This window comes from Oncorhynchus keta, chromosome 13, assembly GCF_023373465.1.
Source record: "Oncorhynchus keta strain PuntledgeMale-10-30-2019 chromosome 13, Oket_V2, whole genome shotgun sequence".
Lineage (NCBI taxonomy): Eukaryota > Metazoa > Chordata > Actinopteri > Salmoniformes > Salmonidae > Oncorhynchus > Oncorhynchus keta.
In genome coordinates, this window is record NC_068433.1 from 20,123,812 (window position 1) to 20,139,360 (window position 15,549).

The 15,549-nt window shown below is 42.4% G+C and overlaps 1 protein-coding gene across 2 annotated transcripts in view; it reads left to right on the forward strand.

Moving 5' to 3' along the window:
* Positions 1–15,549, forward strand: part of LOC118391988 (phospholipid-transporting ATPase ABCA1-like) — a 291,273-nt gene that overhangs the window by 228,415 nt on the left and 47,309 nt on the right. For both annotated transcript variants that reach the window (XM_052459513.1, XM_052459512.1), the window contains exons 40-42: positions 6,338–6,461; positions 12,922–13,051; positions 13,452–13,572. In XM_052459513.1, coding sequence (XP_052315473.1) covers positions 6,338–6,461; positions 12,922–13,051; positions 13,452–13,572 — 375 coding nt within the window. The remainder of the gene's footprint in view (positions 1–6,337; positions 6,462–12,921; positions 13,052–13,451; positions 13,573–15,549) is intronic.

The following is a 15,549-nucleotide window of genomic DNA, read 5'->3' on the forward strand; positions in this document are numbered from 1 at the left end:
GCATGCCAGGGCGGATTGCAGAGGTCTTGAAAAAGAAGGGTCAACACTGCAAATATTGACTCTTTGCATCAACTTCATGTAATTGTCAATAAAAGCTTTTGACACTAATGAAATGTTTGTAATTATACTTCAGTATTCCATAGTAACATCTGACAAAAACATCTAAAGACACTGAAGCAGCAAACTTAGTGGAAATTAATATTCTCAAATCGTTTGGCCTTGACTCTAGAGATACTGGGGTGCAAAAGAGCAAGATAAAGAAATAAATACAGTATGGGGATGAGGTAGTTGGATGGGCTATTTACAGACTGGCTAACATGTTGGTCCCATGTTTCATGAGCTGGAATAAATGATCCCAAAAAGTTCCATACACACAAAAATATTATTTCTCTAAAATGTTGTTTAAAAAATGTGTTTATTTCCCTGTTAGTGAGCATTTCTTCTTTGCCAAGAAAATCCATCTACCTGACAGGTGTGGGATAACAAGAAGCTGATTAAACAGCATGATCATTACACAGATACACCTTGTGCTGGGGACAATAAAAGGCCACTCCAAAATGTGCAGTTTTGTCACACATCACAATGCCACAGATGTTTCAAGTTTTGAGGGGGTCTGCAATTGGCATTCTGACTGCAGGAATGTCCACCAGAGCTTTTGCCAGAGAATTTAATCTTAATTTCTCTCTTTTAGAGAATTTGGCAGTACATCCGACCGGCCTCACAACCGCAGACCATTTGTATGGCATCGTGTGGGTGAGCGATTTGCTGATGTCATGAGTGCCCCATGGTGGTGGTGGGGTTATGGTGTGGGCAGGCATAAGCTACGGACAACGAACACAATTGCAAATTTTTATCGATGGCATTTTGAATACACAGAGATGCCGTGAAGAGATCCATTCACCCGCCGCCATCTCCTCATGATTTAGCATGATAATGCACAGACCCCTTTCTCAAGGATCTGTAAACAATTCCTGGAATCTGAAAATTCTATGGCCTGCATACTCACCAGACATGTCAGCCATTGAGCATGTTTGGGATGCTCTGGGTCGACGTCTATGCAGCATATTCCAGTTCCCGCTTATACCCAGCAACTTCGCACAGCTATTGAAGAGTGGGACACCATTCCAGAGACTACAATCGACAGCCTGATCAGCTCTATGCCAAGGAGATGTGTCGCGCTGCATGAAGCAAATGGTGGTCACACCAGATATTGACTGGTTTTCTGATCCATGCCCCTACTTTTTTTATACAATGCTCAAAAAAATAAAGGGAACATGCTGTTGTGCAAATGGAATAGACAACAGGTGGAAATGATAGGCAATTAGCAAGACACCCCCAATAAAGGAGTGGTTCTGCAGGTGGTGACCACAGACCACTTCTCAGTTCCTATGCTTCCTGGCTGATGTTTTGGTCACTTTTGAATGCTGGCGGTGCTTTCACTCTAGTGGTAGCATGAGACGGAGTCTAAAATCCTTATATGAATTGTAAATCTTTGAATTTGTTGCATGTTGCATTGATATTTTTGTTCAGTATATTTGATACCATTGCACTTATTCCGCTCCAGCCTTTACCACGAGTCCGTCCTCCACCAACCACCTGTGAATCTCATCATGTAGACTAGCCTACACGCAAAGCCTACCTGCACTTTATCTGTGAGCTGTTGGCTAGAGGATACATGCCAAGACCAGAATAGGGGAATTTGCTATTTAAGGCAACAGTTTTTGTGACAAAACTATCGGGAGAGTGGAAAATGCGATGGAAACACATTGAACTTTAGATTTTTATTCAGTACATAAAAACTTAAGCAAAAAAGTACATTTTATGTGCACTACGTCATCACGCACTGGTTTTTATCTGCAACAAGTCAATTAGGTGGAAACATCACTGGTGGGAAGATCTGTCACCAATTGGATGGAAACCTAGCTTTGTCATACGCTCATGTCCTTTGAACATTCATCTTCTTTCCATTATCTCTGGTGTCTCAGACACAGCTTAATGTTGGCTGTCTTCCTTTTTACATAATGAGACAAACTCATTTGCATGGCGATTTCATTATCGTCATTGCCGTCGTTCATCATCGGTTTGTTTTTTGTTTGTCTGTTCGCTGGCAACCTCCCCATCAAACAGTCATCTTTTTGTTGTGACTTGTTTTCCCATATATTTATCGGTGTTGTTCTGGCAAATCATATTCCTAAGGGGCTCTGGCAATATAATAATGGAATGCATGCCGGTCGCTGCCAATCTGGCAAGTGACCTACCGCGCTCTTCCTTGTCAAGGGCATTTGCCTAGTGTATTAGAAAGCCCACTGGGTAGTGTAGCTCTCCGGGTCAATTGAGACATTGCCGATGGGGGACAATGACAGCCCAGCTATCACTCCTGGGGATGTAAAAGCAGATAAGAGAGCCCTGTAGGTGGCCACGAGCCGGGGCTGATGCATCACTTATTCTACCAGTTAACTGTCACATTTGAATCACCTGGAAAAATGGGCTGTGACATGCTGGGATGTTGGTGGTTTCCACATTTCCTCTGTTCCTCTGTTCTGTTCAGATAAACTGAATGAACAGAGGAGCCAAAATGGCTTCCGTAGATAAGAACGCACAAGACCACGCCCCAGTTCACCGCGGCAGGTTGTAGAGAGATATCTGACAGCTCCATCTTTCTCCGTCGTCTCTATTTCCACACCTTCATTCTATCCCGTCCACCCTGCGCTGCGACGATAGCCAAAACGGGAACAGCAAAGTTGAAGTTCTCTTCATTCTTTGTTGTATTTCTCCACTGAAGGTCAAAGTTAATACACCTAGCTCCCCGCTATGGGAAGATGTCTAATAGTCTAGAGGGAAGGAATAAAAATAGCCAAAACTGGAGGGAAAAGCAAAGCATGGCTGCAGCAGCACATATATTACTTTTACGTCCCAGTTTCATCTGGAGACTGAGCGAGGGAGCATGGGAGTTTTCTCAGCTCCCTGTGGATCGCATCTATCGCACACTGCCTTGTATGCATGAGACAGTGTTTGAGTCAATAGCCCAGCCGTTAGCCACTCAGACAAGCCGGTTGGGCACCTAAATGGATCTGGCCTGGTTGGGGGCCTGAGTGATTCAGGAGGGGGGCAGTCGATGGGGCTGTATTAGTTCTGCCATGTCATGACCCTCTGTACTGTGTTTTGGAATTGCTATGCTGGGCATTATGTCTGGAACTTGTCTACTCTCCCAGGGAATTGCCATTTAATTGTACTGTGTGTGTGGGTGGGTGGGGTGGGTGGTTGTGGGGGTATTACATACATAAATATTTGTATTCCTAACAGCATGTACTGCTGTCTACCTCTTTGATATTAATATAGTGTTTTATGTATACAATGTTACATTCTATTTTGGATGTGCATTACTGATTATGAAGTTTCCCTTTAACGTTAACACATCTAGTTTGAGAAATTGGCTAATGGTCGCCCTCCCCAAAACTCTTTCAGACATATATATATTCCTTTTTGTAAGTCCCTCCGGTCAAGATGAAGGCGATGCTAGGGGAATATGAACACTAAAGCAATATGGGTCAGACTAGAGCCTTGGAGATTTTTTTCACTTCAGAACCCATTTGGAGATGATTTATGGGCATATAGCACAAACTTTGAAGAAAATTGTCACGCGTTTCATCATCGCCTAAGAGCTTCTTAGATCTCATTGATGAACACCCAGTCGAGAGAAGATCTGTTATTTCATGTATTGATCTCGAATTAGGTCTCTATTCCTTCACATTCTTCTTGATGACAAATGGGCCCCGGCTGTACAAGGTCATTGGTTTGCTTTTATTATTTCAGTTTTTCCAATTCACTTATGTTTCTAACTTTAGGCTCTTTTAGCCTTTTGCCAGCTTCTTGCCAGCTTCTTTTTCTTGATTCCAGCTTTAAATTCTAAGACTTTACTCAAGGGATTGTAGTTTAACTATGATTAATAACTTTTTCAAATGTAGTTGAGTGGGAGTGCGTCCAGTATGTGTTGATATGACCAGATATATTCAAATTGAACTTCTTACCATTGACAATAAAAGGTAGCTAAGTAATACATTATATGGATGGCCAGGATCTCATGCTTGACGTTTTGTTGGCCAGCGTGACCTTAAGTCCTTGAGAGAAACTTGTAAAAGTTGAAAAAGGCAAAGATGAATTGGCAGACCTATTGCTGGACATTTGAGAATTAGCGTTGACACCATGATCAATTAGGTATTTTCGTTATGCATACTTCCCTGCAGGGAATTTAGGCCAGTGCTTGGACAGCCCAACTACTCACAGGCAGAAATTCTCAATTTACTGCTGCATGTAGACTACTATTGACATTCCAACTCTAACCTTTGATCTGTAGCTTAAGTTTGGCCATTAACAGAGAAAATATTTACTTGAAGTATAGCGACATCATTACTGCTGTATACATGCTGTCATACATGAAGACCTAAATAAACTTTATTTTAATGATGACGGTAGTGAGTTATTTACCCCCAATGACCAAAGACCCCAATTCAATCCATAACAGATAAAGGAAAACTTTACCTCTAATTGAATTGTGAATGTTTGCACTATATCGAATGTGTTAACTCAGAGTTAGCTGCAAACACTCTGTGTGGACAACGTCATTGGGTAACGCCTCTGGACCACACCTGTGCTTGAAAAATATAGCAGAAACGTGTATGAATCGCAACGCGGTTTATCTTTATCTACAGTTGATTGAATTGCGGGCCAAGTTAGGCCTTTTCATGACGCCATTCCTCAAAATAAAGTAACAAATTGCAGAGCAAGTACAAATCCCCATGATGAAATCTGACAACATAAGGTGTCATCCGCGATTCTCATCTGCCGCTCCACATTGCACTGTGTTAAGCAACGCATGCCACTTTTCGCCCTGGGTCTACCGAAGGAGGAAACGGTGAACTTATGGTTTTCACAAGGTACGCTAGCGTCTTTGAAGACTACCCTGAGACCAAACAGATGCAATTTGCATAAGCTGGCTTTAGAACGGCATGTAAATACAGAAGTGGCAATACTCTATCATTCACTCTCCCCCATCTCTCTCTCTCTCTCTCTCTCTCTCTCTCTCTCTCTCTCTCTCTCTCTCTCTCTCTCTCTCTCATTCCCTCAATCTTCGGTAATGAAAGCAATGTGGAGAACCGACGCTGGCGCTGTTGTAGAATCAGTGCAGACTGGCTATCTTTCATTCTGTCTTCATTTAATTAATCAGGGCTTGTGTGTTTTAAAAGGCACCATCGTGCACCATCGTTCAGCAATATAGCTACAGGGAGAAGGGATTTCAGGAGGGGTGGCTTAATCAGGAAGGGAGGAAAAAGGAAATGTCCGCAACTCAGGTATGCTCCCATGGTGATTTAACCACTCCCACAAAAAATACAACGTTTTGATCCGAGTTGGATCTTCGTCAGGTCATATATCACTGTGAAACACCTATTTAAATCAACTCTAGAGGGCTTGTACATCCGGTCAATTCAATACATCCATTACATTGAATACATTAACATCACAATAAGTATTACACAGTAGACATATGGAGAAACATGAATACATTTAGGTTTGTATCTACTTCTTTCTTTGATATGTGCATCTGTCCTGCACCTAATTAATTGGATTTGCATATATTTCTATAATTTGTATTTAAATCAGGAAGGGCCCTAACCTGGGTAATGAAAAGCCAATAAGATGGTGTGTGTGTGTGTGTGTGTGTGTGTGTGTGTGTGTGTGTGTGTGTGTGTGTGTGTGTGTGTGTGTGTGTGTGTGTGTGTGTGTGTGTGTGTGTGTGTGTGTGTGTGTGTGTGTGTGTGTGTGTGTGTGCGTGTGTGTGCGTGTGCGCAAGTCCATTACTGTGAATGTGCCTGTTATAGCAAGTGGGAAGGTATATCTTTCAAAGTCTCAGTGCTTGGGATGAGAATGTTTGTATCTGTATGTATGAGCAGCTGCTCCTGCCCTCACGTAACGCGGGTGAGGGAGACATCACCGAGTGAGCGTGCCCTAAATGACAAGTCAAGGCTAATTTCCATGTCATTTAGCAAGCAGTGTGCCTCCACTGATGAGCGCACACAGAGGATGCGCTTTAGTTATCTGGGGAGTGTCGAAACACTCTTAATGCCAAGAGCACTCTTTTCCAGCCACCGCAAGCTCCAAATCCGCTGCTTCCCTCAGGTCACTCGACAGACTCGTGCCTCCGCATGTGCAACGCAGACAGCGGGTTCCCTGTAATGTGATGTCATGCCATAATGTGCCCTCATGTTTTGCCGTGTTTCTTGTCTTTTATGAGTCGCTAATACGTTGTTGTTGTTTTTCTTTTTCTTTTCCCTCCTTACAGAAAATCTCGCACATCAATGACATTGTGAAGCAGGTGCTGCTGATTTTCCCGCACTTCTGTCTGGGTCGAGGGCTCATCGACATGGGCAAGAATCAGGCCATGGCCACTTTATTTGAAAGCTTCGGTGAGCATCCTCCACACCACCTTTGAGCTTAAATACCACACTATAGGGAGTAAATTGTTGGGGGGGAAGAAAATGTGAAAAAAATAATGATGACAGAACTGTAAAAGTGTAAATAATGCCACACTATATCTGAAGTGATCACATAGGCTTCATCCTAATATATACTCTCACTGTACTGTAAACTGATTTGGATAAAAGTGGCCTTTTAATATTATATTACTAAGAGTCATCAGTGATTCATCAGATTCATCAGTGCAAAGCTTTTCCCTCCTAGCAAGATGGAATAACATTTAAGTGGTAGGATGAAAGGTCAAATGAAGCTGAGTAATTTAAGGACAAGAAAGAAAGTACAGTGCAGTGTAAAGAAAGACAATGTCATGGCTTTAGCTTTGGTGTTGTCTTTCAAGACTCAATAGAGAATGACAGGTGCAAACTTTCCACTGCTGCACATTGTTGTCTAAATAGCCTTGAAAAGAAATGGAGGGAATTGGCAGATTCATTTAACTCGACAGTTGATTGTTGTAGGTGACAATAAAACAGGTGGGAGGAAGGGTCTGACTATTCTCCAGTAAGAATATTTGGTACCAAACATTTTGGGGTTTAAGATTTACCAAAGGCCAATAGCTTTGCTACTTTGTTTAATTTAGTCCTCTACTTATACAATGCCTTTACATTTTATGATGACTCCTTGCTGTCCCCAGTCCACCTGGCCGTGCTGCTGCTCCAGTTTCAACTGTTCTGCCTTATTATTATTCGACCATGCTGGTCATTTATGAACATTTGAACATCTTGGCCATGTTCTGTTATAATCTCCACCCGGGACAGCCAGAAGAGGACTGGCCACCCCACATAGCCTGGTTCCTCTCTAGGTTTCTTCCTAGGTTTTGGCCTTTCTTGGGAGTTTTTCCTAGCCACCGTGCTTCTACACCTGCATTGCTTGCTGTTTGGGGTTTTAGGCTGGGTTTCTGTACAGCACTTTGAGATATCAGCTGATGTACGAAGGGCTATATAAATAAATTTGATTTGACTTTACAGCATCTTCATAGTTTCACACATAGGGCCCATGGATGTTACCATTACCCTTTACAGGACTAAACACATCTCCTCTTAGTTGTTGCTGCATCATTACCAAATAGGATAACATTTGACCAATAACGTGACCGTAGCCCTAGGCCGCCATTCTCAACACTACATCTAGAAAGCGAAAGGGGATAGGTACACGGGGGAGATTGAGAGGCAGAGAGACCCATGAAAGGCGGGAGCAAAGGCTTTATCTGAGGAATAGATCTGGCAGGAAATAACCGTTTGAGGAATCATTTGCGGCGGCGAGTGTAAAGAGGAAAGCAATCACCGCTTTAAAAAGGCTTGTCTGGAGAGGGCCTATTTGCGAGAAAATGAGACTGAAAACGCTTCCGTTTCTGTCTTTCATCCCTCCAGAACATAGAGGCTGTTGAGACTGAGAGAGAGATGGATAGGGAGGGAGGCAGAGAGAGGTGGGGGGGTACTGAGCTAACATATGGAATTGTTTTAAGGTCATACCATGTATGATTTAGCTATTTGGTTTGGAAATTTAGGACCCCTTTAGGTATCCCCAAAAAATATAGAATTGGGCCTGTACTACTATAGCCCATAGGGTCCTGTTTTAAATGACGTTCAGCTTATAAAGGCTTCATAATGACTTCATAAGCACTGCACAAAGCATCTATAACTGTATGTCATGCTTTATAAAGGGTTTATAAATGTGGCATAAGTGTGTGACATAATCACCAATGTCAAATGTGACATAACCCACTATGTCGAATATAATATAAACATGTGCTTTATAAAGGGTGACACGTTGGTTGGCATAGTCTGAAGTCATGTTACTCACATTACACCTAATCTCAATCCCAGACACTTTCGCCCAAATAGGTGGAAACACTGGTGGACCAACGAATCAAATTTGGCCTTCAGTAGTTATGGTTAGATTTAAAATCAACGTTTAAGAAATGTATTGTGGGAATGGGCATGGTTTAGCCATAATTATGACCTTTTGACTGGGTTAACTAGTGACAATGACAAATACCTTACTCCGGTCACTCCCATAGAATTATATGGTCACTCCACTAAGGCCAACTTTGAGTGGTTGATATCCCAGGCTTATATGTGCTGTGTGCATTATGATGTTACACCAAGAAACACTTACCTTGATGAAAGCCCCCAACATAAAGACATTAAAAGTGGCTTTCTTCTGGCACCAAGATGCATGTACAAAAACTTGTACACAACAAAAACCAGCCATACAGTGCAGTGCTGGGCCTAGTCCCGTCTTTGACACATTCACCATTTCTCTCTCGCTTAATGATCAGCCACAAAATTGTAATGGCAAGGCCCTCTTCTCTAGCATGGGAACAGAAGAGGAATAGGTGAGGTAGCTTCAGGTTGGACTACTCCAAATCATCTTGCATCTGACACACACACACACACACACAGACACACACACACACACACACACACGCACACGCATGCACACACACACACACACACACACACACACACACACACACACACACACACACACACACACACACACACACACACACACACACACACACACACACACACACACACAGTAGCTTTGCAGGTCCATCAACCCATTCAAATACCTCAATCACCCTTCAGAAAACTGTGACTCACGAGAGAACCTTAAATCAGCAGAACATTAATAACCTATTTATTTACACCTTATGTATTATCCTGTATTACTTAGTCCATAACACAGCCATAAAGACTCTATATCGCATGATGCCGTACTTCATTTAAAGTCAGACACCTTTGGTCATTCATGACATAAAGGCTTAATGATGTAAACACAAATGTAGTAACAATTAGGAAATTATCACTAAAGTGGTAGCATGAGTGGTGCTTTCACTCAAGTGGTAGCATGAGACGGAGTCTACAACCCACACAAGTGGCTCAGGTAGTGCAGCTCATCCAGGATGGCACATCAATGCGAGCTGTGGCAAGAAGGTTTGCTGTGTCTGTCAGCGTAGGGTCCAGAGCATGGAGGCGCTACCAGGAGACAGGCCGGTACATCAGGAGACGCAGAGGAGGCCGTAGGAGGGCAACAACCCAGCAGCAGGACCGCTACCTCGCCTTTGTGCAAGGAGGAGCAGGAGGAGCACTGCCAGAGCCCTGCAAAATGACCTCCAGCAGGCCACAAATGTGCATGTGTCTGCTCAAACGGTCAGAAACAGACTCCATGAGGGTGGTATGAGGGCCCGACGTCCACAGGTGGGGGTTGTGCTTACAGCCCAACACCGTGCAGGACGTTTTTCATTTGCCAGAGAACACCAAGATTGGCAAATTCGCCACTGCCGCCCTGTGCTCTTCACAGATGAAAGCAGGTTCACACTGAGCACTTGTGACAGAGTCTGGAGACGCCGTGGAGAACATTCTGCTGCCTGCAACATCCTCCAGCATGACCAGTTTGGCAGTGGGTCAGTCATGGTGTGGGGTGGCATTTCTCTGGGCGGCCGCACAGCCCTCCATGTGCTCGCCAGAGGTAGCCTGACTGCCATTAGGTACCGAGATGAGATCCTCAGACCCCTTGTGAGACCATATGCTGGTGCGGTTGGCCCTGGGTTCCTCCTAATGCAAGGCAATGTTAGACCTCATGTGGCTGGAGTGTGTCAGCAGTTCCTGCAAGAGGAAGGCATTGAAGCTATGGACTGGCCCGCCCGTTCCCCAGACCTGAATCCAATTGAGCACATCTGGGACATCATGTCTCGCTCCATCCACCAACACCACATTGCACCACAGGCTGTCCAGGAGTTGGCGGATGCTTTAGTCCAGGTCTGGGAGGAGATCTCTCAGGAGACTATCCGCTACCTCATCAGGAGCATGCCCAGGCATTGCAGGGAGGTCATACAGGCACGTGGAGGCCACACACACTACTGAGCCTCATTTAATTTTGAGTGTGACTCCAAATCCAGACCTCCATGGGTTGATAAATTTGATTTCCATTGATAGTTTTTGTGTGATTTTGTTGTCAGCACATTCAAATATGTAAAGAAAAAAGTATTTAATAAGAATATTTCATTCATTCAGATCTAGGATGTGTTATTTTAGTGTTCCCTCTATTTTTTTGAGCAGTGTAGTTTTTTTGGACACATATTTAACCCTTTGTTTTGGTTGGAACAGAACTACCTCCGTACTTCCATTAATTAGTATGGGTTACCTTCAGACGGGTTCTGGGGACAACCCGCTACAGACGTTTTCGTGAGAAGACTGACTCTTGGGATGTCTCATGATCTGAAAAACACCACTGTAGCTCGGCCACCTTCCACCACAGATGCTGAAGGCCGACATAGACGGACGTGGCGGTTTGAGATGCAGCCCATGCAAGAAACGGATATATCTAGCTTAAACTGACAGATTTTGATCTGGATTTAAAAAATATATGTTGCTTAGATTGGTGCATGGGTGCGTCTATGGACGCAGGATTAAAGTCAGGATTAAAGTCAGTTGCTGTCAACTTTAAAGAGACATCTAGATTTAGATCCAATCCTATTGAGTTCCAGGGGCAGCCATCTGACATGATTATTGTACATCGTAGTTGCAAAGAACAGAAAGGCAAGCAAGCTGGCTCCCAATTGCAAGCTCTATTAATACAGCTACCCCCCTACTTTTTTCAATTTCTGCCTGAAGACATACCCAAATCTAACTGCCTGTAGCTCATGTCCAGGACCAAAGATATGCATATTCTTGGTATCATTTGAAAGAAAACGCTCTGAAGTTTGTGTAAATGTGAATTGAATGTAGGAGAATATAACACAATAGATCTGGTTTAGATAATACAATGAAAAAAACATACGTTTTTTTATTTTTTATTGTTGTATCATCATCTTTAAAATGAACAAGACAAAACAAACATTCAGATAGGATGATGATGACAATTTCAGTGACAAACATAAGAGGACAGCAGTACTTGTGCAAAGTTTCAGAATGATAACTTTCAAAATGAGTGTGCTACATGACATTTATCATGAAGTCACCCAGGTGTCCCACACAAGTAGCCCAAATGTGGCCAAATTGGTGAAGTTATACATTTTGAATGGAATAACTATATACAAAATACCAAAATGGTATTCTAACACACACACCCAAAACATGGAGAAAAAACATGAAAAAAAAATATAAATATAAATTTACAAAATAACACTTTCAATATTTGGAAGACCCTCAGTCCTCTTCACAATATCGTGCTGCTGAGGCCAGGTGCCATAGCAGTCTCTTTCTGCTGTAAAGCAGAGGGTCACCAAGCATGTGGTGCAGACACACGCATCTCACATTTCATTACACTACAAAAAAAAATCACAAATAATATTTTATAATATCAATTTCAAACAACGGCATTAGCATGAAAATAACTTACCAGTCCAAAACGATGTCCTCTCCATTAAAAAAATATTCCTCAATTTGGGAATCGCTAAATTAATCGTCCTCCAACAATCTCTGTCTCACTTTCCCTATCAATTTCTTCTAAAATTGTGTGTACATCTGTATGTCTAGACTTAGATTTAGCTTTCCCTGACTTAGTCGCCATACTGATTGATATATAAACAGCTGAAGATGCGCTTTACCAAAACAATGCTGTGTGTAACATGCGTGGCTCCTTCCGGTACTTCAATGGCGAATGACCCTCTTTACGCCGGAGTTTACTACATGGGTTGGTCTTCCAACACATAAACATTACATATTGCCGTTTACCTCAGCTCATTGGCTATCTACCCAGCTAGATGTTGGGTTAAAATACAGTCAATCAACGAAACAGCGGTCATATCATTGGTGCACAATGATGTCATTACTTGTTGTCTTCAAATCGGTTTCTTTCAGTGTTACAAACAAACCAGTTGATTGCAATGAAACCAAACATGACTGGATAAAGTCACGTTTTGTGTGTGTATTTACATCGAATGTGTCGTCGAAAATGGAATGAGACGGAATTCACGACACAAGTGGTTCACAAAATGTTTCGTGTTAGGCTACAAAAACGGATTTTATCAAACAAAAGACCATTCACTATGTAACAATGAGCATTGGGATTGCAAAAAGAGGGAGAACGTCAAAGGTAAACAATACATTTTATTGCAATTTGTGATGTTGTTACGCCTGTGCTGGTTGAAAAAAAAATATGGGGCTTTGTTCTCAGATAATCGCATCGTAATCTTTCGCAGTAAATCCTTTTTTAAATCTGACAACGCAGTTGGATTAGCAAGATTCTAGGCTTTCGACCCATGTGAGACACTTGTATTTTCATGAATGTTTAATATGACTATTTATGTAGCGATCACCGTATGTTGTCAAATTCAATCCCGCTAACAGGTTAACAAAGTTTTGATCCACAAAGATCTTCATTAGGTCGTTTAAAACAATATGTTTCCCTTGATGAAGAACAGTGTGTTTTTTTCTCTCCTAGGGGAAGACCGTTTCCAGGACCCCCTCAGCTGGGACATGGTGGGGAAGAACCTGTGTGCCATGGCCATCCAAGGGGCAGTCATGTTCACCATCACTCTCCTTATCCAGTATAAATTCTGCTACAAACCCAGGCAAGAATAGAGGAATAATATATTTAAGTAAAGATGCTTCCATACAGTATCAGAGATGATTTCTCAAAAATGTTTAGACCCAGTCCTTGTTTACCATTTACAGATTTCATGCATTTATCTTTTTATTAGCCCAATAATGAATATTCGTCATTCGACATCTTGTTAACATTGTTAGTGAAATATCATTGTGTCCATCCTTTTTGCTTCACCTAATTATGAACCGAAGTTGTCATAGTAACTTATCTCCATTACCTGAATTGCATTTTGTGAGAAATTGAAACAAATTCTCCCATTAGAGAAAAACATTAGCATATATTACTAGGTTGTCATCATTTGGGATTTATAATGTTGGCTCTAGAGGGATTGTGAGTATGTGGGGTTTAAGCATTTTCTTCTTCAGACTGATTTCTGGAAAGTCATTCTCCAAGGAGGACGAAGATGTGGATGTCGCTCGGGAACGTGCACGCGTCCATGAAGGCGGTGCCGAGAATGACTTGTTGAGAATCTGCGATCTCTCTAAGGTACATTACCACCGTTTATTACCGCACTCATGGTAGCAACATCACCTTAAAAGGTTATATTCATTAATGCTTGCAGCAGCAAAACATTGAGCAACGGAAACAAGCGTTTCTTATTGGACAAGATCAGGTAGTCCCCCTGCGTTTCAGCCTGTGTGCTTCTGTTTCATTCCTAGTGAATATAACCCAGGTCCTCAATCCTCAAGGGCTAGGGTCTGTTGAACTTTACAAAACCTTCAGGTAGAAATCTATAGAACAAATATGATTTCCCTTCACGTAGCATTGGACATCATGGCAGCTCTATTCATTACATTTCTACTTGCAACAATCTGAAGTTCTGAACGTTTCACCTCACTGAATGCGCCCCCCGGCTGTTTCTATTGGATTCCTCCTCCCTCAACGTTGATACTGTGATGTCACTTATCGGTCACAGTATGCCTCTTGCCTGGTTCCCCATATTGAAATAAATCTAGTCGTTCCACAAAAAGAGTGAATTCAATCAAAATATTTTTTTTATATGAATAAAGGTTTGCTAAAGTTTCTAAATTCTTAATTTTGCCATGTACCTACGTCAACTCTGTGTCACTTCTAGGAAGAGTTCAACCCCTTAAACCAAAAAAAATCTCAAAGTTTCACCACCATTGTAAAGCCCTAGTTATTTTGTTGCTTTGACAAAGTCATTTCTGAAGACTATTATGGCTCTACTCTTTTTGGCTGTTTTCTGGTGGATGACTGAGCTGGTTGAGTAAATTACGTCAAACCTGTTACCCATATATAGACAGCCTAGAAAAGTTTTTTTGTGAAGCTTGCATTCGCTTGCACATCCCTATTGCACACGATAAGCTTCCATTCCCTCTGTCACGAGGGGATGTATGCCAGATTTAAGATGAAATCCTCAACCCTGTTACTTTATTTGGCACTTACGGCAGTCATTTACCATAATATTTTGCAAATGTAACTTTTTGAGATGGGAAAATCAGGTTACACTACTCAAAAAGCAACAAATTGGTGGAAAGACCCATTTGCTGATAAGATTACAAGGCAAGGATGAAAGTGAGCGGACATACACTGTGTCACAAATAGCACCCTATTCCCTAGGTAGTGCACTAGATTTTACCAAATCGCTTTTGACCAAATCGTCTCAGATCTGCTAATAAGTCTTTAATTGAACGTTACTGAATCTTTTGACAGGATGGGCTCCTTCCATCTAGGTTGTTAAAGAGAGAGATCTGAAAATGTGCCACTGTCCATATGTGTGGGATTTGAACATGGCTCCTCTTCAAATCAGGGCTGAGTTAAGAACACACCAGCTGTTAGACCATGGTGACTTCTTAAGTATGTCATCCAGGTCTCAGAGAATCGGAAGGCTGGGGAAGGCTGGGGAAGGCTGGCGAGGTGTCACTCCACAATGTATTTAGTATTTATTAGGACTCCTGATTAGCTTCTGCCGAGAAAGCAGCAAATCTTCCTGGCGTGCAAACAGGAAACAACACAACAAATAAAATGTATAATATACATAAATATACATACATAGCACTACATTTACATTACAATTGATCCATCCAGAGCGACCAACAGCTAGTGCATTCGTCTTAAGTTAGCCAGGCGAGACAACCATATATCACAGTCGTATCCCACCCACGTATCACATACATAACACACTGTAAAATACAGTACAAAAGACTGAAAATGGTCTGTGTCTCTCTCGCTGTAGGGAGAAGTGTGCAAAAAAGGGAAGGGTTTGATTTTCTGCGAGGCAACACCAATGAGGTCTCTCTCGAGCTGTGCCGCTAAGCCCGACAACACACTTCCCCCTCCCCCCGCCTCACAGGTTTGGGAAGTGAGTATGCGAGTGGTGCTTGGTATGCTACAGTAGGTAATGGGCACCGCTTAATCACCGCCCAGATTAACACCCTGGCTAAGACCAGATGTTTCTTCCACGAGCCCGTAATGGCAGAAAGCATGGCCAAGTCAACAGCC